The sequence below is a fragment of the Camarhynchus parvulus genome, unplaced genomic scaffold (assembly GCF_901933205.1).
Source record: "Camarhynchus parvulus unplaced genomic scaffold, STF_HiC, whole genome shotgun sequence".
Taxonomy (NCBI): domain Eukaryota; kingdom Metazoa; phylum Chordata; class Aves; order Passeriformes; family Thraupidae; genus Camarhynchus; species Camarhynchus parvulus.
The window spans coordinates 1-26,015 of record NW_022148338.1 but is presented as its reverse complement, the minus strand read 5'-3'; the positions used below and the strand labels follow the sequence as shown (position 1 = coordinate 26,015).

General features: G+C 55.5%; 3 protein-coding genes across 4 annotated transcripts; 1 reads left to right on the top strand and 2 right to left on the bottom strand.

Moving 5' to 3' along the window:
- Positions 1-23: 23 nt before the first annotated feature.
- Positions 24-10,184, bottom strand: LOC115916568 (serine/threonine-protein kinase 36-like; the record flags this gene model as incomplete). The annotated part of the gene is made up of 22 exons (XM_030970294.1): positions 9,866-10,184; positions 8,868-9,008; positions 8,090-8,167; positions 7,544-7,674; positions 7,053-7,302; positions 6,558-6,651; positions 6,123-6,292; positions 5,711-5,910; positions 5,512-5,632; positions 5,258-5,401; positions 4,809-4,988; positions 4,496-4,593; positions 4,057-4,153; positions 3,158-3,299; positions 2,750-2,877; positions 2,045-2,149; positions 1,737-1,835; positions 1,454-1,548; positions 1,073-1,136; positions 790-900; positions 573-647; positions 24-198 (listed from the first exon to the last, which is right to left on the bottom strand). Coding segments are annotated over exons 1-22 (2,878 nt in total), but the record flags the coding sequence as incomplete, so codon positions are not given.
- A 61-nt stretch (positions 10,185-10,245) lies between these two features.
- Positions 10,246-17,603, top strand: RNF25 (ring finger protein 25). Its single transcript, XM_030970297.1, has 10 exons — positions 10,246-10,292; positions 10,424-10,498; positions 10,571-10,673; positions 10,767-10,834; positions 11,554-11,623; positions 11,748-11,819; positions 12,533-12,673; positions 13,405-13,494; positions 13,998-14,132; positions 14,248-17,603. Exons 1-10 carry the CDS (start codon positions 10,255-10,257, stop codon positions 14,968-14,970), a joined length of 1,515 nt encoding a protein of 504 aa, XP_030826157.1. The 5' UTR covers positions 10,246-10,254; the 3' UTR covers positions 14,971-17,603.
- A 558-nt stretch (positions 17,604-18,161) lies between these two features.
- On the bottom strand, positions 18,162-22,797 carry LOC115916569 (mitochondrial chaperone BCS1). Of its 2 annotated transcripts, none has more exons than XM_030970295.1 (8): positions 22,744-22,797; positions 21,584-21,960; positions 21,187-21,326; positions 20,877-21,071; positions 20,609-20,672; positions 20,083-20,252; positions 19,521-19,638; positions 18,162-18,840 (listed from the first exon to the last, which is right to left on the bottom strand). In XM_030970295.1, the coding sequence occupies exons 2-8, from the start codon at positions 21,901-21,903 to the stop codon at positions 18,588-18,590; spliced, it is 1,260 nt and encodes a 419-aa protein (XP_030826155.1). In that variant the 5' UTR covers positions 21,904-21,960; positions 22,744-22,797; the 3' UTR covers positions 18,162-18,587. The 2 variants fall into 2 exon arrangements, with proteins under 2 accessions (XP_030826155.1, XP_030826156.1); XM_030970296.1 differs by having other exon boundaries at positions 22,649-22,744.
- Positions 22,798-26,015: the final 3,218 nt, after the last annotated feature.

Here is a 26,015-nt window from a genome sequence, read left to right as displayed (position 1 = left end):
CCCTGCTGTCCCACAGCTCCTACCTTGAGGGGAGAGGAGGTTCCAGTCTGGCTCTGCCGTGGGGTGACCAGCACCTGGGGGTGGATCTCCCTCCAGCACTGCACTGGTGGTCCCCACATGAAGCACCACAGCAACACAATGCCAGACCAGGCTCCACAGCTCAGAGGAAGCAAAGCCCTGCTCCAAGACCACATCCTCCTAGAGGCAGAGAGGCAGATGTCAGAGGCCTTCATGGCCCCTCAGGGTTCTGATACATGGATCTGCCAGTCCCATGGTTCTCTGAAGGTCGGAGCTAGACAGACATGGACCAGGAGTCCTGCTGCACCTTTCAGTAGTGTCAGTCCCCAGGCATCTCTGCCCTCCCCTTCACTCCAGTGGGCCCATGGATCACCCCTCCCCACCCACCACTCTCCCATCAGCCCTGCAGGGACACAAGGTGACTTTCATGGGTTATGCAGCCAAAACTGCACAGCTCTTGCTTTCCCTCAGCCTTGTTACCAATGTGCATTCAGGCCTTTTTGCCACCACACCTTTTGGCAGAGACCAGGCAAAGGAGATGGCTAGACTGGTACCTGTTCAAGGAGTTTCAGCAGGAGGAAAAACAACCCATCATAGAGACCAGCACCCATTGGCAGGGGGAGCTGCAGCTGTAAGACAGTGAGAGACAGTCACGCTGAGTGCTGGGCTTGAGGGCAGCAGCATCACACATGCACCCTTCTGAGCCCATCCTTGCACACCTCTACAGTGGGGGATGCATGGGTCCCCAGCTTCTCTCTCCCCATCCCATACCTCAGCAGGTGCAGTCAGTGCATTTGCTACCACTGGTAGGATCTTTTCTCTCTTGAGCTCCAAAGCCACCCCATGCTGACTGAGCTGTGCCAGGAGAAATGCTGCAGCACCCTGTGGGACAAGGAGAGTTCAGCACCTTTGGGACTTTTCCATCTGCTCAGTCACTATTGACACTTCATCTCTTGGCCTCATCCCACCCTGAGTGAGGAACAGTAAGGCCCAAATGGGATGCAAGGGTCTGCAGGGCTCTCAGTAGTGGCTCTGGCAGGGGAGGGTGGCTTACCACAAGGGACACAACAGGAGACTGGGTGATGAGATCCACAGCCAGGGCAACCATCTCCTCACACCTGAAATGCAGGGACCAGGAGAGAAGCACTATGTTCTCACAGTTCCACATCATGCAGAACAGCAGCATCCAATACCCACACAGCTGGGAAGCAGCCACGTTTCAGGAGGAGCCCTGGTTCACAGCACCTCCTTGTCTGCACTGGGTCATCCTCACCACATCCCCAGTACCCACCCACACTGCCCAGCATTCTGCCAGTATGTCTGGGTCAGAGGGATCAGTGGGACCAGGTTCCAGCTCCAGGCAGTGTGCAGGACAGAGTGCTGTTCAGGACAGGGCATGTTCCTCTCCCACCCATGAGTAAAAGTGTCTGCTTACCTGGGAGGGGATGCCTGAAGCTGCAGGGTGAGCAGGGCCAGCAGGTACAGAGAGGCTTCACAGGCTGCCTCCTGGGTCACCTCTACCACAGGGACCTACCAAAGGAATAGAAGTCATAGCAGGGAGAAGGAGGTGTTTCTGGGCCCCAGAGGAGAGCTGCACTCTTCCGATTAAACTCCCCAAAACTCCTCTTCCCCCACAGATTCATCTGACCGGTGCTCAGAGGAATGCATCCTGCTTGCCCAGACTCCTACCCCTCCACCAGGGCTGTGGTCAGTCCTACCTCACCCTTCAAGAGCTGCATGAGGGAACCCCACAGTGGCTGGCTCCTTCCCAGGTGCTGGCACAGGTTCGGGTAGGCATGGCAGCCAGCATAGAGGATCTGCAAGGCAGAGGGGAGAGATGCCACCAGTCCCTGCAGACAGGTTCCACCCCATGGCTACCATGGGCTCATTTATTCAACAACTGACACCAGGCAGATGGGAACCATTGAGGGCTAAGCTCAAAGTTCCCTCTTTGCCATGCTCCTAATTCCAGAGCAAAGGCCCAGGCACCTCTGGGCAGAGCCAGATAAAAGGACAGGGCCATTACCTTCAGGACATTCAAGGAGCAGCCTGGGTCCTCCAGTCTCCCCAGCAGTCTTGCAAGCTGCTGACTCTCTCCTTCCATAAGCTTTTCAGCTACTGCGTGAGCAACCTGCAGAAATCAGCCTGTTCTGCACTCTGGGCACCTGAAGCACTGCCCAGACTAGAAGAGTTTAATGCTAGCAACAATTTAATGAAAGAAAGTATCTGCTTCCTACATCTTGCCTGCGTCTACTAAGGGATGCCTCTCTGCTATGACCTAGCATGGCTTTGATGCACAGTCCCAGAGTTGAGATGAGCAAGGTAAGACTCCTCCTCTGCTTCCCTCCTTGTTGACTCAGAGTTAAAGAATCAAATGTAAACCTGTAATTGTTTTCCCTCTTACTGCCCCTTCAATTTCAGATTTCCTACAGTTATATTGCTGTAATAAAAGAATTCTTCATGTTTTCCCTGCATTGCCTAGTTCTTTACTTAGCCCATCTCATAGTTCAGATCCTAAGTTTAAGTCTCTTAATTGATTCAAGAATCCTTACATTCCTAAAGTCAGCTGTTGGCTGGGGAGGTTGGCAGCCCACAAATGTGAGCCCTGCAGCCAGTAAAGCCAGAGGATCCCAGCCCTCCACTCTACTGTTGAGAAAGAGATCCTCCTAGAAAGGTCTGCTGCCCCTGGGAAGACCACACCTCTTCACCCTGTAAAGAGAGCTGGTCTGACCTGCTGCTTGGCCTCCCAACAGCTGTTTTTCTCCAGGGTGATGCTGCATGCAGCAGCCAATGCAGCCAGGAAGAGGTCTGCCACACATGGGTTCTGGTCATGGGCTGACTTGCCTTCCACTGCTGCACCTGCACAGGGACAGAGCTGGGGACTCATTCTGCTAAAGGTGCTGAGGGGCAGCAGGGTAGGGTTGGATGGCAAGAGAGGAGAAGTCAGGCTTGTGACATAAGGAGGGTGAGATCTGGGATTGAGAGAGGAGAGCCCAAGTTAGCAGGGGTCTGGACAGATAAATTTCAGCCACCTCTTCTGGCCAACAGCACTACAATGGCCATCAGTGCTCTGATGGAGCCCAAGGGGAGGAAGGAGAAGAAACCCCAGGAAGAGCTGGCAAGCTGCTACCACTGCTACCTCGAAGAGCAGGCTGCTCTGAGATGGATCCTTGAAGGAGTCTGTTCAGCAGGGGCTGATGGTCCTCTTGCAGCCTGGTGTAGAAGTGTGCAGAGATAGAAGGGTCTGTTGTGTCTAGGCTCTCACAGAGCTGGGTGAAGCACTGGGGAAGACACAGAGGATGCCATCACTGCAGACTGAGTTTGAGAGGAAAGAAAAGGACATCACAGGAGGAAGCTGTGGGAGGACAGCAGAGATGGGAGAAGGACTCATGCTGGAACTTCAGGGACCTCCAAATGCCCACTCCAGCCAGGTTACTGTATGGGACCCACATGTGGCTGCATGCTGCTGAAATGAGGGGTACACATGGAGGCACGTGTCCCTCCTTACCTCTATCACAGCCTGGCAGAGCATGCCCAACAGCTATTTTTGATTTTGCTGACTCTGATGCTAAAACATGCAGCTTGAAAACAAAGGCTAAACGATATCAAATGCAAGCCTGTATGCATCTCCTGCCCAAGCCACATGTGAATCATACTCCAATGCTGAGAACCTGCTGTGCCCACCCAGCACAATCCCAGCAGCAGAACTCTTGGCAGCAGAGCAGGGGCAGGTCTGGTGAAGTGACATTTTTTGTGCCAGAGTGTGTACAAGAGACTGCACCTGCCATCAGTTCAGCCAGTAAAGCCACACCAGAATGGTAAGGCCAGTAAAAGTGCCCCTTCAGAAACCTTCTTTTTGTATGCAATTCCCCACAAAAACCCCAATGGGTGAGACAGCCTGCTCCAACAAGAACGCATCAGACCCCACAGTTAGGAGCAGGGTCCTCAGGCTGTGTTCCTCCAACATACACAGACACCCCCATAGCTTCTGTCCCTGGGGACAGAGAGTGTGGAGGAGGGAGATGGGAGAACCCTTACCAGGAGGCTTTGCTGGCAGAGTCTCATCTCACTGTCGACTGGCACAGCCAGCAGCTCCGGCAGCAGGGCCAGGAAGCAGTCAGCACTCTGCTGCAGGCTGGGGGGAGAGCAGGGACAGACAAGTGCAGAGAAACATGGCCCCTTGGTGTGAGGACAGACCCACATGGCCCTGGCTAATGGAGCAGGAAGCACACACTCACACTGTGAGCTGCTGTCAGCAGGCAGCACAACCAGACTTGTCAGCTGTGCCCTTTCTCCAGCTAATCCCATTCAAGGAAAGTGCTCCTCTGAGCACAGCAATATGGCATGAAGCACTTAGATCATGATGCTCCCCCACAGAGACAACTCCAGCTGCAGAGTATGACCACCACCCTTGCACCTACTGCCAGGTCCCCAAAGTGACCACACAAGACCTCAGGGAACAGAAGGTTGTCCCTACCTGTCCTTTTGCCCACTCTCCTCCAGGCTACATTCACTGCTGAAATAAACTTTGGTCACCATGAGGAGGTCTGTCAGCACAGCGATACACCAGGGCTGCTGCAGAATCCAGAAAGAAACCACAAATGGGGATTGTCTACTGGCCATCCCCACACCACTACAACAGGATCCTTCCCCACCAGAATCTCCCCCTTCCCAAGGGTGCCTGGAAGAGGAACCTGTGAGCCAGATCCAGCAGGACACCAGGGCCTCCTCAGCACCAGCACTCTGCAGGGCTGGAAGGCACCCATATTTCCCTGGGGTTCTACACCCACCTGCTTGGTGACAGCACTTTCCAGGATCTGCTTGGCTAGACACAGCAGGGACAGAGGCACATTCAGCTCTTGGCAGAAGTGGTCCAGCAGCTCAGCATCACACTGGGTAGACAGGAGGTTGCCAATAACACGAAGCACAGAACGAAGATGGGAGGCTCCCTCCAGCATCCCTTCCAGCACCTGGACACAGAGAAGGCAGAAGAGCTTATAATGAGCAGCAGTTCTGGTGCCTCCACCAGCCATGGAGCAGCCCTTCAACCCATTCAGGAAGGGGACAGCAGAGGAGCAGATGGCAAGCCAAGTGCACAAGACAGTTCCAACTCCTGGAGAAGCAGAGGATCTTTTTGCTGGCTGGACTGAGGATTCTCCATATGTTTCCAACCTAATCCTGACAAAGAAGGCAGCATCCAAGTCTCCAGCCTTAGTTGCCTGGGCCAGCCATTCCTTACCTGCTGAGCAGAGTCTGCCAGGCGGTCCCGGACACGGTGCTGGAAAGCTGGGTCCCTCAGCAGGCCCAGAGGCATGCTCAGCTGCATGCCTGAGGCCTCAGTGTCCTCAATCAGCTGCTGCCACTCCTCATCACTCTCCAGCTCCTAGCCACAGAAGAGAGAGGACTGGTGCCACAGACCCTACCAGTCCCAGGGTCTCTGTACCAGCCCCTGCCAACTGGACCCTGCTGTCCTCACTGAAGACACCATCTTACCTCAGTCTCCAGGTCCACAATGCTGTGCCTGCTGCAGGGCTCTGTCCTGCCAGCACCAGGCTGTGGAGGAGAACCTGCTCCAAGAAACTCCCACTCATAGTCTTGAGAGAGGCTGTGCTGCCTGGCCAAGGAAACAGTACAGTCAGTAAAAGACCTTTCCTTCCCCTCTTCCTCCTGCCCCAGCCTCTGCCTCCCTCACCCTGGGATGGGAGGAGACTCCTCAAACTCCCACTCTGCTGTGCTGCTCTTTCCTTGCTGGAGATACGGATTCTTCTCATTGGAGGCAGCCAATGGCTCCCTCTCCTCAGGAGCTGCCTTCCCTGATGCTGTTCTAGGTCTAAGTGTGGGATGTCCATTGACAGAATCCTTCACAGATGGATCACCTGCCTTCAGTTGCCCCTGGTGATGGCAGAGAAGTTTGGTCAGGGAAGTTCTCAGGCAGATGAGTCCCCTAGACCCCACTACCATGAGCACCCCACATCCTGCCTTGTGTGTTGCTGACACCCCAGCCTGACCCATGTACTCCTGTGTTTTCCCCCAGGCCCGCTTCAGTGTCCTTCCTTTGCCTTGACTGTGAGACATAGCCAGGGGAACCTCAGACTTTTCTCCACCTTTTTCTGTGTCTCTTCAACCATCTTCTGCTGTGCCTTTCTCAAGATCCTGGATGAGCTGCTCCTGGGGGCCACGGAATGGACTTGCTGCTCCTTCAGGGCCTGCAGCTCTGGAGACAGCTTGATGGTGAAGGGGTTTGAAATCCCATGCTCTTCTGTGTCATCAATCACTGGGGAGGCAAGAGGAGAACTTGAGCAGCAGCTCTCTTGTGGGACACAGAGAGAGTGATCTCTCTTGAGATCCCAGGGGAATCCCAAGGGACCCAGAGGAAGACCAGGACCAGGAGCTAGGAGTCAGTGCTTGGAAAAAGCTGAGAGGAGAGAGGCATAGACCAGGATAGTAAAAATAGCAGGGCAGGGAGGTCCCTCCCAGTCTCCAGACAGTAGTAGAAGGAAACAGACCTGGACAGTTTTGGAAAAGGAGTAAGTACTCACCAGTAACCCGTCCAGCAATGAAGGGGTGAGAAAGCAGCTCTGGCCAGGACAGGCGCTCCTGGGGGTCCTTCATCAGTAATCCCTGAAGGAAGTCCTGCAGAGCAGCAGGATCATGGATACATGTTCAGCACCCACCAGTGCGCATAGTGTACCCACCAGTATCCCTCAGGGAGGGCACCCAGGAGGCCTGCCTTTCCTGCCTAGCTCTGGGAAAGGAGTACCTCTAGTGCTTAGGGCAGATGGCAAGGCATTTCCCTTCACAACCCAATAAATCACTCCTCTGCTGTTGGACCCAGTTTCCCAGCTTATGGACAGCAGACATTTGATAACAGTGCTAAGGATTCCCCTTCCAGGAAGTCCAGCTCTCTTTGCTTTTCTGTGTTCTGAAGTCCCTGCTAGGGGACATAAAAGCTAAGAGTGACCCACCAGGGCAGCAGACGAGGCCAAAACTGCATTAACAGATCTCACCCTGCAGACAGGGGCCTCAGCCCTTACCTTGAACACTGGGCTCATGGTTACGGGCCATTTGACAGGGTCCTTGATAATGAGGCTGACAAGGTGGAAGATGCTGTTGGTGTAGAAGGGAGGAGTGCCCACAAACAGCTCGTACAGGATGCAGCCCACAGACCACAGGTCTGCTGTGTGGTCATACGGCCGCTCTTCCACTAGCTCAGGGGACATGTACAGTGGGGTGCCCTTGATGGACGTCAGCACCATGGTGTGGATGCTCATGGCACGGGCAAACCTGCTCAGAGTAAAGCACAGATCTCAAGTCCAGGCTGAAACATCTGTTGCAGCTCCCAGGGAGCTCCCTATGAGTTTATCCTTCTCTGGAGAACAAAATCTCCCCTCTCAGGTTAACCTCTAAATATGCACAGAATCCAGGCCCCCTTCCACACTCCCCCACTCCTCCTCTACAGCATCCAGGAAATCCCTTGGCTGCTCCAATGCCCAGCATTCCCCTCAGGCTGACCCCCAGCACTCACCCAAAGTCACAGAGCTTGACAACACCATCTTTGCCCAGCAGGATGTTCTGGGGTTTCATGTCTCGGTGCAGGATGCGGTGGGAGTGCAGGTAATAGAGAGCAGAGATGAGTTGGGCAGCTATGGCCTGGACCTGCCAGAGACACAGAAGCCTCACCCTGTGTCCCATGGTGCCACCCACTGGCACAACCACGGGGGCTAGGTCTCTTACAGCCTGGCTCCCACACTACTTCTACTTTTTGGAGCAGGGACCAACCCCAGCTGTGGGCCAGCAGTTTCTAGGAGTGGGTCAATAGCCAAGGCAGTCTAGCGCTGTGGCCTTTGTAAAGGGAACAGAGAAACTGAGGTCTCTGCAGGACCCCACTGTCCCACAATGCCAACCTGGCCCCCTCTCCATCCTTTTCAGAAGCTCTGCCAGGTAAAGTCCCAGAGGCACCCTCACCCTCCTGACATCTGGCTCACAGCTCAGACCCTCTGCCTGCAGGCACACAGGTCCTGTTTCCTCTAGCCTGCAGCAAACACTGCATGGTCACTGCAATGATAGACACCTGGCTCTCAGGCAAGCTCCCATCATCCTCCAAGATCTGGAAGAGCTCTCCCTCTGCGTAGTCAGTCACTACCACCACCTGGAGGGAAGAACAACATGGTGAGATCAGGCCCTGGGGACCAGAATAGAGCAAGGTAAGAAATTTGAGGGAGGTGTTGGGGTGCCATCATGCAAAGTCCATCAGCTTGGGCTGGGACTTGGAATGGAAGAGAGCTCCCATGGCTGCACTGCAGCAAGGACCTGGCACTTGGCAGAGGTCTTGTAGCTGTCCATATCTCAGACAGCCAGCAAAAACAAGAGAAGAGGGAAGGACAGGACAAGCCCAGAATGGTACTGCCAAGCCCAGTGGGTAGAATCACCCCCTTGAGCTTGTTTTGAATCTGCTGTCCAATGACTTTATTTCATGTTCCCACGTGCCACAGAACAGTCTTCAATCCTCTCTTATCATATTATATCCATGAGAGTTTAAATCAGTGAAAAGCCAGTCTCTGAAGAGACTGATGAGTGAAGAGTGACCCTTATCCTGTGATCTCAAACCACACCCCCTGCATCACACAGCCCCTGGTCAGCTCCTTCACCTCTGCATATGACCTAGTGCAGCCCATACAGGTGTTGGCTCCCCACATGGCACATACTAAAGGGCTCTGAAAACACTAACCAGACCCTGGGATGAAGTCACCAGCATCTCCTGAGAAAGATGTCCCTACAACAGCAGGAGACAGCCCTTGTTCCCCTGCCCCAGTCAAGCAAAAGCCTTTGCCTGGAGTAATCCCCTTCACCTCCTTGGCAGTCTCAAAGCTGTCAAGCATCTGGATGATGTTGGGGTGATGAAGGTCTCTCACAATCTCAATTTCCCGCTGCAGGTTCTTCAGCTCCTTCTCAGACCGCCCCACCTTGGGGATGAACTTCAAGGCCACCACCTTCCAAAGCAGGAAAAGCTGGGATCAGGCCAGACTCCTGGTCAGACCCACCCTGGCAAAGGCTGCTTTTAACCCAAACAGGGTTCCAGCTGAACACAGACAATAGAACAATGAGACATTTGTTCACTGGGCCCCTTGGACCTAGGGCTCTCCCCAGGCCCTTGCACATCAATACTGGTGCTCACACTTCTTTTCACATTGGCATTTAAAGCAAAGAAATGTAATCAGTGAACACAGATAAAACCAGGACTTCAGAAACATGGGACAGACCCTCGAGATGCTGGTGAACAGCAGGCAGAACATGAGCCAGCAGTGTGCCCTGGAAATGAGGAACACTAGCAGCACCCCCAGCTGTACCAACAGGCAGGAACTGCAGCAAAGTGATTACTGACCTTTATTTCTAATCTTGTGCACCATGTTGGGAATATTGTGGCCAGGTTTTTGGCCCAGAAAGACATCACTAGGCTGGAATGGGTATAGCAGAGAGACCCATGATGGTGAGGGGACTGAAGCATGTGGGAGGACGACACGGGGATTACAATTGAAACGGAGGGAGGTTCAACTTGATAAGAGGAAAACACATTCATCCTAGTAATAGTCAGGCACCAGCTATGGGGTGTTTGTCTTTGGGGTTTCAGAGGATCTACATTTAGTGCTGGCTCTGCTTTGAGCTCTTGAGGTCGCTCCCGATGTCCCTTGAATCCAGATGACTTAGTGCCAGCTGGAGCTGGTCAGGAGCGTTAGCAGAAAGCCGAATGGATGCCGAGTCCCAAAATCCTGGCAGAGCCTTAGAATTCAAGAGGCACCAGAAATCAGCCCCGGCCCCACACAGCAGAGCCCCAGCCCTGTCCCCTCACCTGGGCGCTGTGCCTCCGGCGCCCCTTGTACACGCGCCCGAAGGACCCTTCACCGATCACTTCCAGGACGTGGTAGTTCTCCATCACCCGGGACGGGGCCGCTGAGCTGCCGAGGCACGGAGGCCGGCGAGGAGCAGCGAGTCCCCTCCCGCGGGCACCTCTCCTCCCGCGGGGCGGCATCCGGGCCCCGTTCCCCTGGGCGAGTGTCGTCGCCCCCGCCCCAGGCTTTGTTGCTGCCCACCGGCTGGAAGGCAGGACGAGCCCCGAGCCCCGGTGGCAGCGATCCCGCTGCGGGATGAACCGCGCCGCGCTCCGCTCCCGCCCCGGACCCGCCGCCGAGGCGTCTCCTGGCAACGCGCTCTCCTTCCGCTTCCGGGGCGAGCGGGGAGATGGCGGCGGCCGCTGAGGAAGCGGAGGCGACGGACTGGTAACAGCCCCGTACCTTCCCCGCTCTCTGCACCCTCCCACGTGCCCGCACCTTCCCGCTCCCCGCACCCTGCTGTCCCGCACCCCCAGCCCGCCGGAGCCGGCTGACCCCCGCCCGGTCGGTTCCCGCAGGGCGCTGCCGCCGGAGGTGGAGGTGCTGGAGTCCATCTACCTGGAGGAGCTGCAGGTGGCGCGGGGCCTGGGCAGGTACGGCCCGCCTTCCCCATCCCCGGCCCGGCTCCGCGCCGCCCTCCTCACCCTGAGCTGCCCCTTGTGCAGGTGGGAGCCCTGGGAGATCAGCATCACCCTGCACCCTGCCACGGCCCAGGACCAGGACTCCCAGTACGTCCGCTTCACCCTGGTGCTCTCCGTGCCCCCTCAGGTAGGCTGCCCGCGCCCCCCCGCCCCTGCACCTCCGAGCCTCTGGCCTCTCCACCTTCCTTGTTGTGCTTTGGGTGTTTCTCTTTTATCCTAGTATCCTGATAAAGCGCCGGAGATCTCCATCAGGAATCCGCGGGGGCTATCAGATGAACAAATTCAAAAGTGAGTGCCAAAAGGCTGGGGAGTGGCAGTTCTTTCCTTCAAAGATCCAGGAAGCAGAACTGATGGACAAGCCTTCTGTAATTCACATGACTTTCCGTGTCTGGTTAACAGATGGATACAGGTCCCTAAATCACTTTGTCCTAAATCTCTCAGGAGCTACTGGTGCTGAATTTAACACAGAGGGGTCCACCTTGTGGTTATTCCCTTATGGTTCCTCTGAAATGTTATTTGAATCCCTGGGGCCTTGAAAGTTGCTGGTTCTTCCCTGACAGAGGTGGGACTGATCCACGTCCTTGGGCAGCCCGTTGTTGCCTTTTGCTTTGGTCCTTGGCACACTGGAATGTGTGCAGAGACCGTGGTGCCTGCCAGCAGTACGAGAGGATGTGGCTCCCAACAGACCTGCTCAGGAGCTGCCATCAGATAAACAAAGCCTGGGATTCACCAAAACCAAAGGGTGCTGGCTGAGCTCAAGCTGAGGCCGTCAGCAAACCTGCTCCTGCAAGTCCTGTTGTAACAAAGGCTTCTGTGCACTGGCTTGTGGGGAGCCAGGACAGCACGTGAATATGTGTGTGCATGTGTGCCCATTCTGTGCTCCAAGCAAAGCCTGAAGGCCAGTGTTCTCTTTTTAACTCCTGTCATCATGGCAGGATGGCAGGTATGTGGGACAGTGAAAAGGTGTAGCTAAATTTGTGTTAAGGATTTCTCCTGCTTTGCTGTAGGATTTCCCAGACCCTCAGAAATGTTGCTGAAGCCAGGCTGGGGACAGAGGTGCTCTATGAACTGATCGAGGTGAGAGTGAGGAGATTGGGTGTGACTAGCCAGAGACACTGATCCCTGACTGCCCAAGGGATGGGACATCCCTGAGCCCATGGGCAGGCCAGTAGGTAAAACGTTTGCTTTAATGCTTTCACAGAAGGGAAAGGAGATCCTCACTGACAACAATATTCCTCAAGGACAGTGTGTAATCTGCCTCTATGGATTCCAGGTAGGCATGTGTCTCCTGACCGCACGAACTGACTGGGAGGTGAGGCAAGAGAACAGGAAGTCTGACACTGGGATATCAGCCTGGGACCAAGATGCACCCCAGCAGCCCCGTGCCTCCCAGTCTGCACAGGGCCTTTCCCAATGCAATACATGCTGCTCTTCCCATCAACTTCTAGATAATCTTCTACAGAAAATGGGCATGGGGCAGTGAGGGATGCTGGAGCATCTCCAAAGAAGCAGAGGTTCTGGGGCTAGCTGATGGTGCATTTCAGCTTCCTTGTGTTGTCTACACCTCACCTGGAGTTCAGCACACAAGTGGTCAGGAAGTACTAGAACATATCCATGCAGGTGCTGAGGTCTCTGGGGACAGGGGAGCTGGCCTTACCAGGGTTGCAAGGAAAGTCAACACCTGCCTAGGAAGGAGAACACACCAGGTGGGAAGATTGATTTCTCTGCATGTGTTCCTGTGTAACCAGCAGTCATAAAATCTTTGCATCTTGACATTAGGAGTGTTTCTAACATTTGAAACAAGAAGCAGCATCCCAGTAATTGCTGAGGGAGTGGAGCTGCAGCCCAACAGATGATGTTGAGTGGCTCTGCTAGCACTAGTTCCCCATGGATACCACTGACATGGAAGTGAAAACCCAGCTCAGCTGGGTGGTTACACAACTCTTTGCTTAGAAATCCTTCAAAGATGCCCTTTTGTCTTGACAGGAGAAAGAAGCCTTCACAAAGACTCAGTGCTACCACTACTTCCACTCCCACTGTCTGGCCCGCTATGCCCAGCACATGGAGGAGGAGATCCTCATGCAGCAGGAGGAGAGAGAGCAGCACCTTGCACCATCCCCCAAACAGGTACTGGGCCTCCTTCCTTGTCCCCCTGCACAGACCCTTGTAACATCTGTATCACCCTCTTTGGCACATGGAGCCTGTGCTGAGAATCAACAGGGATTAGACTGAGTTATCTCCAAGGGCCCTTTTTGACCAAACAAGTTGGTTTATTGGATCTCTGGGTTAGTGCCTACTGTGAGCGGGTAAGGGAATTGCATTTTTAGACTTCTGGAACCACAGAAGTTAGAAAAAAGGGGTCCTTCCTTAGTCCTAGTCCTTGAACTGTGGGGGGTTGCAGCAGGGTAAACACAAATCGCCTGTGTTTTGGGGTGATAAAACCTGCCTAGCATGTGTTGGAATAGTTGTCAGCTGCAGAGGAAACAGAACAACTGAACAAATCAAAGGCTCCTTCCTACAAACCCTTTCAAAGAGGTGCTACCTTGATGACACACTCCACTTTGGAGCAGAAAAAATACATCCTAGGCTGAGGGATGAAGCCGTATGTGTTGACAGAGGTGCTTTGTAAAGCAGTCAGCTGCTGGAGCACAAATCCCAGCGTGCCTCATGTGGAGACACCTTCCATAGCAGTTGTTGAGACACCAGGCTGCTTTCATGCTGCTGGAACCCCTCTGGCTTCCTTACCTTGGCAGAAGGGTGAAGAAGACGACCCTGTTCCACTTCCAGGGTGGGGTTATGGGGCAGTGCATGAGCTGGATCACAGACAGGGTTTGCTATCCTGTCTTGCCTCCCCACAGGAAGTTGGTGTGCAGTGCCCTGTCTGCCGGGAGACCCTGGTCTATGATCTCTGTGTTCTGAAGGCAGCGCCGCCCCCGCAGCACCCTCTGGTAAGAGATGGGGGCTCACCTGCCCAGCTGGGCTTCCTCACTGGGTAGCTTCAACTGGGACATTGTAATGCATGCACACTCTATCTCAGGTCCTCCTAGATTTCCCATCCAAAGAGCAGCTCACAAAGCAGGTACAGTTTTATAGCCCTGAGTTGAGCAGATGTGCTGAGGGAGAGGTGATTCTGCCATGGGGAACATCCCTGCACTCACTGGGATACAGTCATGTCAGGAGAGTGACCTGATGGTAGCTGCTCTGCATCCTGCCCCACAGCAGGATGGCCCAAGGCAGTCACTGCAGAAACAGTGGGTCTGCACTGGAATGGATGCTCAGCTTCTGTCCAGGGATTTCCCATGCATCTGTAGGCCTGGTCAGTGTGGCAGAAGGAAGCGGGTTGCCTGCCACTGTACAAAGAAGGGTTTGGGGAGTAGCTCCCAGCCTTGCCATGCCTATCCATGCTAGGTGTTGAGAGAGCCCTTACCCTGCCTTGCTTTCTTCTGCTCAGGAGCCATACAGGCCAGACGCCAAGGTGCTGCAGCACCAGGAAGAACTGCGCCTGATTTTCAAGAGACAGCAAGAGAAAGGGGGGATCATCGACCCCGAGGCAGAGAGGAACCGATATTTCATCAGCCTCCAGGCGGTACGGCATTTGGGGCAGAGAGCTTCTGAGGGGGCACTGGGCTGCAGTACCAAGCACTGTCATCTGCTGTGGGACACCCCTGTCCTTGTCTTAACCAGTGGCTTTTTTCTTTCAGCCTCCAGCTGCTGTGGATCCAGGCCAAGCAGCCACTGCCTCTGAGCTGTCGGTGAGTGCCCGCGCTGCAGACGTGCCCCAGCCACCCAGCCAAGCCTCGGCTCCCAAGCCAGCCGGGGCGTCAGAGCCCAGGGTGGAACCCGGGCAGCCTGAGAGGTGTGCTGTGCCCAGAGAGCAACTGAGCAAGAGGGAGAGGCACAGAGGGGAGAGGCCAGGCTCCAGAGGCCGGGGCAGGCAGCTGTGCAGTGGCTCGCAGGAAGCAGGAGAGGAAGCCTGTCATCCACTCCATGGCTCCAGGGGGCCCAGGGTCTTCAGCCAGAGAGCAGAGCGTAGACCTGCTGGACGGCACAGCCAGGAGTTTTCAAAGCCTTCCAGTAGAAGCAGGGCTGCTCCCTTGGCTGAAAGAAGGGAGTTGTGCTGTGAAGATCGCTCACCAGCAACAGAAACTGTGGACTTGAAAGAGGAGCACCATGACATGGAGAAATGGAGCAGAGAGGAGGGGACTGAGGCCCGGGGCAGGAAAAAGGAGAACCTGATGTTCAACCGCAGTGACCACAAAGCTGCCCCCAACTGGCAGGGCCACCATAGGCCCTGGGATTGTGGAAGGTGGGAGAGGTCCAGAGTTCAGGAGCGTGGTTCCTACCCCAGAGCACCAAGAGGGCGAGGGGTGTTCAGGCCCAGCGGACATCGAGAAGCCCATCTTGATAAGGAGAGTGGCTCCTAGCAGGAATGATGAGAGGCTGGGCTGGGGGAAAAAAGGGCTGTTTCTGGAGAGAACAATGAAGCAGTAGCAAGCAGATACTGTACCCCCTGGAAGGGAGGAGGCAGATGGCACATGGGACAGCGTGGGACAGGCAGTGTCGCATGTGCAGTGTAAAGCATCCTAGCATGAGCAGCTGGCTGTTACCAGCATTGGAGAAGTGGAACCTTGACAGATCCTATCAGCCTTGGTCTCAGAGGATCCAGAAGACAGAGGTAGCTTTGGGGACCTGCAGCTATTGTCCCTATAGGTGAAATGCCAAGAAATGTGCACACCTACAGAGCAAAGGTCTGAGCCCAGCATGGTGCCATGGCAGAGCCAAAGTGTGGCAAGACCTTCCCTGGAAGCCAGTGGAGCTGTGGTGGTGCCAAGTGCCAGGGCAGTATCTTGGAGCTCAGTTCCACTTGCTCTGTCCCCCATTCCTTCTCAGAGCACTTTCTCAACTGCTAGGATTGGCCCGGCAAATCATTATTACACAGGACATTGCCCAGTCCCAGCCAGGACATCCAAATTAAGCTTAAGTCCGCACATTGGCAGGTCACAGCTGTCTGGTGGCTAAGGCTTCACCTTGGCTCCTGCTTCTCCAGGAAGCCCATATTTAGCTGGAGCTCCTGCCCTGTCTTTCAGCTGCTTTTGTGCAGGCTGAAGCTGATGGGGGAACCTCGGAAGAGAGTACTCTGCTTTGTAATCTCTATGTGTCAGAATCCCCCTCCAAGGCCAGGTTGTCTCTTAGCACTTCTGACAACTCAGAAGTGAAGACATGCCCCAGGATTTTGGATACAGCTTACCCTCCTGTAATCTTCAAGCTGATACTGCTTAAATGAGGATTTGCTGTTTAAACTAATTTGGTGCAGTTCCATCTGCTGCTGCTCCACAGAGGTAAATGGTGTCCCATTTAGAAGCCATGAAGAGTGATCCCAAGCCTCTGAAGTGGGGCAATGCTATTAAATTAATTTGTTGGGTCTTCTCCAGAGCCTGCTCCCTTTGTTTCCTCTGCCCTCTTGCTCCTGTTTGTTGCTTTTTGGAGCAAAGGTGTTGATCCCTGGCATATCTCAATTCCTTCCCTGTTCCCTACAACCATGGCTGAGGCAGAGACCTTCCCCTGGCACTTCTGGGTGGCAGGAGGGCTCCCTGCTTTGCCTGGCTTAGTGTAAGCTCTCTGTCTCACCTGGACTGATTCCTTCACACTTGTTTGTGCCTTGTCCACCACCTCTTGTGCCCACACGTGGGTTGTTAATTGTCTTCCTCCTTCTGCTAAGTGCAAAAATAGCAGTGCTACAGTGGACTTGCCAGAACTTCATATGAGATCCCCAGGAAACCAACAGCAGTGTGTGCCAAGAGGGCATTTGCCAGTGCACACATCTGTCTGGCTGAGCTTTGGCACATGAAAGCTGCACTACCCCCTTTCTTGACTGAGAGCTCCTCATCTGCTGCCCTGCTTACTCCATGCCTGGTCTTGACCTGAAGGGGTTGGTTTAACCTGCTGCACTAGAACCTTCTGTGCTTAAATTTCCAACTCTGGTCTATTTTCAAGCCTAATGCTTTAAAATCATTCTTTTTTTTTCTCCCTCCTTGGCCTGAGCCTATACTACCTGTCCTGGGCTGGCTGATCTGAGAGACAGATGTTGTGCCTTCCTGCAGATGAGGCCTAAGCACTCGAGCCCTGAAGAGAGCCCTAATTTTCCTTTGGTGCTCCCTCTGTCCTTGTTCAGCTGCTTTCTGGGGGAATAGCCTGCCCACACTTGGGTGAAAAGGTGCAAACTTTACCTGACATTGGTGCTTGTTCTGCTGCCTCCTGCCTTCTCTGGTGAAACTGCTGTGTTCCAACAAAGGCATTTGATTGTGTCCTGAAAGAAACATGGAAGATCTCTGCCCCTCACAGCAGATGAAGCTCCTTAGCTTCCTCTGGTGACCCAGGATTACTCTCAGCAGAAACGCTGCTGTGCCATGTTCGGAGCATGGGAATTCAGCCATGGAAATCGGAGTGAGGACTTGGATAACTTCAATCAAATGCCAGATGTGTTAGTGGGAAGGGATTTTTCCCCGGGAATAGTGCTTTAGTAAGGGCCCTCTCTGACTCACTGCTGTCAGCCTGGAGCAGAGGGCATTTTGCAACAGTACGTGGAAATGAGTTTGGGATAAACAAACCAAACCTCCAGGTCAGAGGGGAGGAAGAGAGCTTGCACGCTGACCTGGGTCCCCTTGCTTGGTGTCCACCTGTGTCACTCACCTACTTCACAAGGCTGTTGTGAGGCTTAACTGGCAAAAGCCCTCAGGCCAGGCAGAAAGGCACTGGCAGCATCTGTAGCATTAACACTATTAAAAGCAAGCAGCGAGAGATGTTGCGTGTGGTGGCATGGGGTCCCTCTGGCTCCCCCACAAACACTCCCCATCCTCCCAGACTGCTGTGGGACATTTGCCAGTCACTCACTGGCCAGTTTTGACCCCCAGTTTAAGGGAAGAGGCTTTGGATCCAAGCAGCCAGCCTCTGAAAGATGGCCAAACTCAGGGTTTGAGACGCCAGTCAGCAGTATCCTGCTCCTTCACTTGCAGAAACATTGTGGAAGTCTGGGGTTGCATTAAAGCAGTGCCTATTTGCACCAAAATCCATCCAGGTGCCAATTGACTGTGCTTCTGTGTATTGCCCTGTGCTCTTGGTCCCACAGGGCAGAGGCAAGAGGAGGGCTAAGCAGTGACCTATAATTTGGGTTTGGCTTGAAATCCATTCCCCCAGCCCAAGCAAGGTGATGCAACCCCCAAAATTGACCACATTAACATAGGACTGGCTCTGAGGAAACTACTTTCAGGATTGTGAAAAAGAGACCGGAAGGGGAGAGCCCTTGGGAAGATAAGCAGTAACTGGCCAAGGCCTCTCATTTGCCCTCATACAGCTCCAGGGCCCCACATCTCCTTTGGTGGGAAGGACAGTCCTGCCCATCTAGGAACAATATCCAAGTAGATCTGTGGCTTGGCATCATAACTCAGCAGGACCAGTGGCACCAGCCTGGAGTCTGAGGGACAATGAGTTGTCTCTTAGGAGCTGCTTTTTCTCAGAAACACTCTGGATTTGCAGTACTGGCCTTTCCAGGCCCTGGTCAGGACCAGCAGCTGGATAGAGGGACAACTAACAGGAAAATGAACCAGAGAGACAAGAGTTGTGTTGTGCACTTCACAGAGGATATTCACAGACCAGTGAGACCACTGTCCTTTAAAAAAAACCAGACACTTTTAGCAGTGTAGAACCCCAGTGTCCTGACCAAAGGAAGTGCCCTTCTGCGGCACCTCCAGGCTGACCCACAATGAAGGGGATTCACACCAGGGGCCTTGGTAGCTTACAGCAATCCCAACATGAGGCACACACTGGTGAGCAGGGCTGGTGCAGTAGCACCCAAGTCTGGGGAGCAGCAAGAGCCAGATTCCCTCCCTTGCTGTGAGGCTGGCAGCTCTGACTCTCCAAAACCAAGGCGTAGGAGAGGTAGAGGTGAACAGAGACCTGGCCTGTGCAGGTGGGCAGCTTCATGGCATGATCGTCGAATCTTTGTCCAGTCATCTCAGTGTCACAAGGGAAAGCTGGCCCCTGGTCACAGCAAGCTGGAGCTTATGTTTGAAGTGGCTCCTTCAGGGTCTGTCTTGTAAAGCATGAAGTGGCCTTGCACCTGGGCAGCGCTGATCTGTTTGGAGACTGCCAGCGCCTGCTCCGCGAAGCGCTGGGCTGCAGCCGGGGGCTGCTCGGGGTAGAAGCGCTGGAACATGCGGGCGAGCTGCCAGCGGGAGCAATGGCCCACGTACTGCTTCAGATCCACACGGCCAGGACGCACCAGGGCTGGGTCCAGCCTGGCAAGAGACAAAGGGTGGCACTGGAAAACCTGATCAAAGCATCTATTTAGGTGGGTTCTGCAGGAAGCCCCTATCCACACTAGCACAGCCCCTGTCCTTTCTGCAAAGTGCCACGCACTGTGAAATAGTGAAGGGGGCAAACAGCTTCATCCCTGGGGAAATTGAGGGGAGAAATCAACCCAAAAAGTAAGGAGAGAGCTGAGGAAGGACTGACTCCAAAGGATGAAAAGAATGTCCTGGGAAACAGCTCTGCCCATCTCTGTCCCATAAGCAACCTCCGAACAAACCCCTAGGCCGGCTCGGTCTGTAGTGAATCAAGCCTGCCACAGCACAGCAGCTGTCCAGGCACGGTGAGCCCAGGCTGCATCCCACCAACCCAGTGGGCTGCACATCAAGCCAGCTTTTCACTCACAACCTCAAAACTTGCAGCTCCCCACAGGCAGGAAGGTGGTACCACTCCTGAAGGACACAACCATGTTCTAAACACCAAGTAGGCATCTGAGGCTCCAGCAAAAGGGATCCTGATCAGCAGTCAAAGGATTTGCATCCCAAGGGAGGATGTGGGAAATCTGAACCCCCACTCTTCATGCTGGAGGATTCAATAAATAAAGCCCAGCAAAAGGGAGCAAGGTTTTCCTGTGCTACCCACCCCGCTCCCTCCCGGGGGCAGCTCTGACCTGTCCACGTAGTTGGTGGTCATGAAGACAATCCTGGCTTCTGTGGAGGCCACACCGTCCAGCGCATTGAGGAGACCACTGAAGGTCAGGCGCCCCATGCCTTGGTACACAGCTGGGTCTGCCAACAGAGGTGTCTGACATTGTAGCTGTTGGCCACTAACCCTGCACAGGCTCAGGGCCACCTTCCTATCACCTGAGGCTTATGCCAAGCTCCCCACTCACTCCTTGCTTGGAGGCTGACCCTCTGGCTGGCTGGCAGCACATTCACCTCCCCTGCCCACACACACCCATGGGAACACAAAGAAAAAGAGAAGGAAAGTCACCTTCTCCCTCATCCTGCAAGTAGCTGGGGAAGAGAAGGACCTTTGACTGAGGATAAAGGATCCAAATTCCCTTTTACAGCCTAGCCAAAACTGGACGAGTTCCAGTTTGAGCCCTGAGAGACTCCCCCACTCCTGGTTTCTGCTGGAGCAGTTGAGCAGCCCAGAGTCCAAACATTTTTTCAGGTACAGCCACAGAACCTCCCTCCTGCTGCTAGCACAGGAACAGGGGCAGTGCTCACTCTCAGCAGCAAGGTCCCGGCTGACGAAGGCAGCATCCACATCCTCCAGCAGGATGATGCTCTGCTGCGGTGCTACACTCAGGAGGTGATTGAGCCGGTCATCAGAGAGGCTGTGGTCACTGAGGCTCAGCAGGCAGATACTGTACTCCAGTTCCCCAGCCAGGGCTGTGCTGGAAAGGACACAAACCACAAGGATGAATCACAGTGGGAAAGCCCAAAGTCAAGGAAAAATCACATTTCTCCCCTTAGCAGTAAGGAAGAGGGCAGAGGAGTCCCTTCCCAGCAAGGATCAGATCTAAGGGGTGGGCAGAAGCCCCTGTTCAGCCCACCCATACCATGCAGCACTGTGCAAAGCAAGGGCACAAAAGGCTTGTCACCCTCACCTGTCACAGTGCCAGTAATGCAAATGCTTACAATAGGCACCACACATAAGGCACAGCCTGCTCCAGTATTCCAAACCCAAACTCATCCACACCCTCTCATCCAAGACTGCTGTGGCTCAGAGCAGGGAGCTGACAATACTCACATGAAGCTGCTTTTCCCACATCCAGGAGGACCATAAAGCAGGTAGCCTCTTCGGTAGGGAATCCCTAAGAAAACAGTGTTCTTTTAGGGTAACCACCTGGATTGCTCTGTGCTCCCTCCCTCCCAGCTGTGGTGCTGTGCTGAACACGCAAAGAGGATACACCTGGGGAAGGTAAGCAGCAGGGAAAAATCTCTCCACGGCCAGTTCCAGAGAGGACCATGAACATCCTGCCCCACCCCATGCAGAGCACACCACACCAGAGCCTTGCCTCTTTCATTGTACCACTTGGAGTTGTTGATGAACTCCTTCACGTCCTGAATCAGCCTCTCTGACACGCCTTCCTCCAGCACCACGGAGCTGAGGGGCCGGCGGCGGCGGGGGAAGCCGAACTGGCGCCACTCTGCTCCCACGGCCGTGTACATGATGGTCTTCCCCTCCTGCTGCTGCAGCGCCAGCTCCCGGGCTGCAGAGAGAGGCACAGGGGACAGCTGCCAGGGAACAGCATCTCCCGTGAAGCCCTGGGCATCTCCAGGGAGTAGGCTGTTCCCAGCAGGACCCCACACAGCTCCCCTACAGACCTTCCTGAAGGATGTTGAAGAAGATCTCCCGGTCAGTGCCCAGTGCAGTGAAGGTGACGGACTCCCAGGGGGTCCCTGTGTTCAGGTCAAGCATCTGCGTCTCCCGGCTGCGCTCGATGCGAATCCACTTCCTGCGGTACCTGGGGCAGGGAGACAGGTGGGTGTACAGTGATCCAGCGCCACTCAGCTGCGCCTCACCTGGCTCATGCACCAAGAACACTCATCTCATGTAAGGAAATAATTTCACACTGCTGAGTACAGGCTGCTCTTGCTACTCTTCATCTCCTGCCCTAACCCAGACCCAGACAGCAAGGACCCTCTCCACTGCCTCTACAGGGCCCCCAACTAGCAAAAGTGAGGCTCAATCCCCAGACTGCTTTCCCCTACCCTCCCTTACCAGATGAAATGATTCCCGAGGCTGGGGATAAAGTCGAACTTGGTGCTGACACGCCCGCTTTCATGCTGCAGGTATGATGTCTCAACACTGAGGTGCTGCGTGTGCTTGGCGTGGTGGGAGACCCAGTTCAGCAGCCATTGGTAGCTCTTATCCTTGCTGGGCACTTCCAAGGTGATCATATAGTGACGCCTGAAAGCCACCAGCCCAAACTGGGCCCCCTTACGGGCTGCTGCCAGGAATGTGCCCACCCCGACGAGGCCAAACCCAGCCCCGAAATATGGGTTGTCCTTCAGTGCTAAGACAAAGTCAGAAAGGGGCATTGTGGGAGGTTAGGCAGCTCCTTTCCACAGCATTGTTTCTGCACTCCAGCAAAAAACCTGTGAGGAAAGACTGAATGGTAGCAAGGAACACAACAGATCACCCACAATTCCCTGCCCTTTATCATGGCCAGGCCTCAAGGTGAAGGGGTGCCTGGCACTTTTGGATTTCCCATATCTGTGCTTATTACCAAGTGTTCCTGCTGGCTGCAGGAACCTTCTCCCTCTCTGCAGGCCACTGGGTGAGCCAAGCAGGAGGGGGCCAGGAGGCTCTTGAAGAAGCACAGGAGCATCTGTAGCTTCTTCAGTCAAGACAACAAGGCCAGAGTTTTACAAGATTTTTTTATTTGAACATCCAGAAATCATATGAGCACTGCAATTATTTAAGGTTTATCGTTTGAAAAAGCTGAAGCACATCCCCAGGCTGAGACAAGAGCCGGGTCTTAGCTGCTGAGAACGGGGACACGACGGTGGCAGAAGGCACACCTCCATGTCTAGGTTATAGCCGCATGCTGCGGGGGCCTGAAGCTTCCCCACCTCCCTCCGCAGGCCTGCCATGTGCTGGGATCGAGGGGGAGCCTTCCCCGCCAGACACACAGACACGCTCTGCTCTCTCAGGTACAGAATCCCACCTCCACTAGAATAAGGTGTGACCTTCCTCCTTAGCCGGGCACAGCGTCCCTTGGGCAGGGTCCCGCAGGCCCCCCGCAAGAGCCCCACCCTCCCCTGCAAAAGACCGGATCCACACCGGCCTTCCCCGCAGCAGAGGCCCGGCCGCGGCGACTCCGCGGAGGATTCCCCGCCGCTCCTGCCCCCGCTGCAGCCGGTGCCGCCATCGCTCACCTGCACCGCGCCGCTGCCGCTTCCGCTCCCGCCCGCGCCGCTTCCGGCCGCACCATAGAGCGGGGCCGGCCGGGCCGGGCAGAGCGGCTGCGCGACAGGCACAAAGGGCGGCGCTCCGCCGGCCGGCACCACCACCGAGATGTGCCGGGGCAGGGGGGCCCGGGGCGGCGGGGACAGCCCGGGCTGAGGGCACTTCGGTGACAGCCCCGGGTAAGGGGCCAGAGGCTGGGGACGCCTGCGGACAGCTCGGCGTGAGGAGTGCGGGGCTGGGAGGGCCGGGAACAGCCTGGGGTGAGGGGCTGGGGGTGCCGGGGACAGCCCGGGGTGAAAGGCGAGGGGATGGGGGGAGCCTGGCCCGGCGGGACTCGGGGGGCACCTGCTGGCTGCAGGCTGGGCATGGCTCTGAGAGTGGGCTCGGGGGCCGGCCTAGCTGGAGCCAGGGAGCAAGCCCTGGATGTTGGGCTCGGGGAGAACGTACAGGTGTCCTTGCGCTCTTGTCTACCCCGTGACAGAGGGCTTGCCAGCAGCCTGCTTGGAGCACAGCAGAAAGGAGCCAGCATTGAAATACCCTGCCTCGAGACTGGCTACTCCCCAAAATCCTCTTGGGCCCTGGGATGTCCCTGATTTGAAGTGCTTCTGTTTCAGGTTGAGAGGTCATCCAGCCCGGCGCCAAGGCAGTGCCCGGTGGCAATGAGCGCAGCAGTGACTGGTGCCAGCAGGGAGATGGAGACCCTGTGCTCGGAGCTGCTCCTGCCCACACCGGGAGAGGTGGGAGCCGTGGGAAGCCCTGGTGTGGCCAGCGCTGGTCTCGCCGGGACACCCCCGCTGGCTGCCAGCCAGGACTTGCTGCTGGCAGAGGCATCGATGCCTGGGGAAGGGGCTCACGCTGAAGGAAGCAATGTGGAAATATTCATCGAGGCAGTGGCTGGCAATGTGACACTGAGCAACGTGGCCAGTGCCACAGGTATGGGGTGCAGGGAGTGCAGAATGGGCCCCACTGCAGTCAGCAGAGCTAGAGAGGTCTGCCCAGGGTCCCTGTCCCAGGTGCCCTCAGATCTCTGACCCTGCATAATGAGTCTGGTGCCACCATTGAGCACAGACCTGGCACCAGCTGGGTGTGTGGATGGGGAGAGTGACTGTGGCAGCTGCATGCTGCGTGAGGGGGTCGCTGTAGGCTGTCAGTAGGGACCAGGCAGAGATCCCCACCTGAACTGCTGCCCGCCAGCATGCTTCCCACGTGGGTCCAGTGTGGGCACTGGACATCCTAACAGGAATGGGGCCAAGCCAGCCTATCATCTCTGCGTGCTTCAAAGGTGCAAAGGGACAGAACTGGTTGTCTTGGCCACCTGGGTGGTGGTATTTACCCTCTTATGGGGGATGTGGTTCCCAAAATGTAATTTGTGGCAAGAGGGATATGTTCTCCTTGTCCAGAGCTGGAACTGAACCACCAGTCCCAAGCTCTGGGCCTGGAAAAAGCGCCTTCTAACGCTCATCCCTTGCTCTCTGCAGAGGTTCTGGTCAAAGTGGTGGAGCTGTACTTCTGTGAGAGGTGTGGCCAGAGCTTCTCAGAGGCCTCCCTGCTGTCCCAGCACCCGTGCCTGATGCTGCCCCCCCAAGAGCACCTGGAATTCCCAAGGGCACTGTTGGCTTCTGCCAGTGAGAGCCAGAGTGATCCCAGCTGCTCAGAGCTGCCCAGAGCCAGCACACAGGAGGGCTCTGCTCCCGAGTGCCTGCTGTGCCCCGTCTGCCAGGAGGCGTTTTTGCAGCCTGGCCAACTCAAGGAGCACTTCAAGACCCACCGTGCCCCGTCGGGAGCCCTGCCGTGTCCCGAGCGGGGCTGCCCCTTCACCACAGAGGACCGCAAGGAACTGCGCGCTCACTTGCGCCACCTGCATGGGGCCTCCCCCGTGTCCTGCGCCTGCCGTGCCTGCCCGCTGCTCTTCCCCAGCCGCCCAGCCATGGAGCAGCACCACCGGACACACTTCCCCTTCCACTGCACCCACTGCGACTTCATCACAGCCAATGCCAAGCTCTTCTGGCAGCACAGGAAGGGTCACACCACAGAGTCCCCTTCAGAGATGCCCACAACAGGTGACCCCCACAGCCTTGACAAGTGCTGCATCCTGCCATTGGGTATGGTGGGGTGGGGGGCTGGGGCCTGTGAGTGCTGCAGAGGCTGGCTGTGTCTGTGCATCCCAGTTACAGCTGGAGGAGTGGGGAGTGAGGCTGGTGGGCTGGGAACCCTGTGTTTGTGCCTCCCTGCAGCACAGTTTGTGCCCTCCATCTTAGCCAGGTGGTTTTTCTGCATGTGTGTGGGTGTGTGAGGGTGGCTTCCTCTTGCGTGGAACATGATGATCTCTTGTCTTTCCCCACTGAAGCAGCATCAGAAGGGCAGGAGGAGCCAGGTGATTGCCACCCTGGCTGGAAAGCCAGCACAGCAGAAGCCAGGCCAGCAAAGCCTGCAGGTACTGGGGACAGCTCCTTGAAGGGACAGAAAGCATCAGCTGGAGAAGAGGACTCGGACAGCAGTGGGGATGAGTCACCAGAGGAGGATGGCGAGAGCCTCTGCGAAGCCGAGGCCAAAGAGGATGGGAAGGCAGTTCCCGAAAAAGTTGGAGTGCCACAGGCACAGCACTTCAAAGGTAGGATGCAGGACCTTACCAGGAGCTGCTCAGGCTTTGTGAACAAGCACCCCTCCTCAGGTCTGGCAGGGAAATGTGGCCCAGGTTGGTGGGTGACCTCACATCTCCTGCATGTACCAGTGCACTTGTTCCCCCAACCTCTGCCCAAGCAAATATGTCTCTTTTCCTGCTCACACATGCTCCAGGTTTAGGCAAAGATCTGCCTAGCTTTGGGGACCAGGGGCACATGGGCAGGCCTGATGTAGGCTGTGCTTTGGCGGTGTTCAGTTGGAAAGAACTCACCTGAAGTGTGCTGCTGGCTTGGGGTGGGAACAGTCTGTCTGAGTAGGAGGTGGCTGTGTGACTGCACGTGTGTATAAACCCTCATCCTGGCACAACTGGATCAGGGACAGAACATCTGCCTGTGCTCTCCATCTTTCCCCTATTAACTGCTCCCCCTCCTTTGTTCCCCCAGGAGATGTTGCAGAAGGCTCCGAGTATCTCTACAAAACACACATGTGCCCCGAATGCAAGCGGTGCTTCAAAAAGCGGACCCACCTGGTAGAGCACCTCCACCTGCACTTCCCTGACCCCAGCCTGCAGTGCCCCAACTGCCACAAGTACTTCACCAGCAAAAGCAAGCTGAAAATC

Bases quoted from the DNA above. Each gene is read 5' to 3' on its own strand.
- RNF25 (XM_030970297.1), top strand. From the start codon at position 10,255: ATGGCGGCGGCCGCTGAGGAAGCGGAGGCGACGGACTG. The intron at 11,624-11,747 runs GTGAGAGTGAGG...ATGCTTTCACAG, and splicing joins TGCTCTATGAACTGATCGAG to AAGGGAAAGGAGATCCTCAC. The intron at 13,495-13,997 runs GTAAGAGATGGG...TCTTCTGCTCAG, and splicing joins CGCCCCCGCAGCACCCTCTG to GAGCCATACAGGCCAGACGC.
- LOC115916569 (XM_030970295.1), bottom strand. From the start codon at position 21,903: ATGCCCCTTTCTGACTTTGTCTTAGCACTGAAGGACAACCCATATTTC. The intron at 21,327-21,583 runs GTAAGGGAGGGT...TCCCTGCCCCAG, and splicing joins CTCGGGAATCATTTCATCTG to GTACCGCAGGAAGTGGATTC. The intron at 20,253-20,608 runs GTGAGTATTGTC...TGTCCTTTCCAG, and splicing joins TGTGGGAAAAGCAGCTTCAT to CACAGCCCTGGCTGGGGAAC.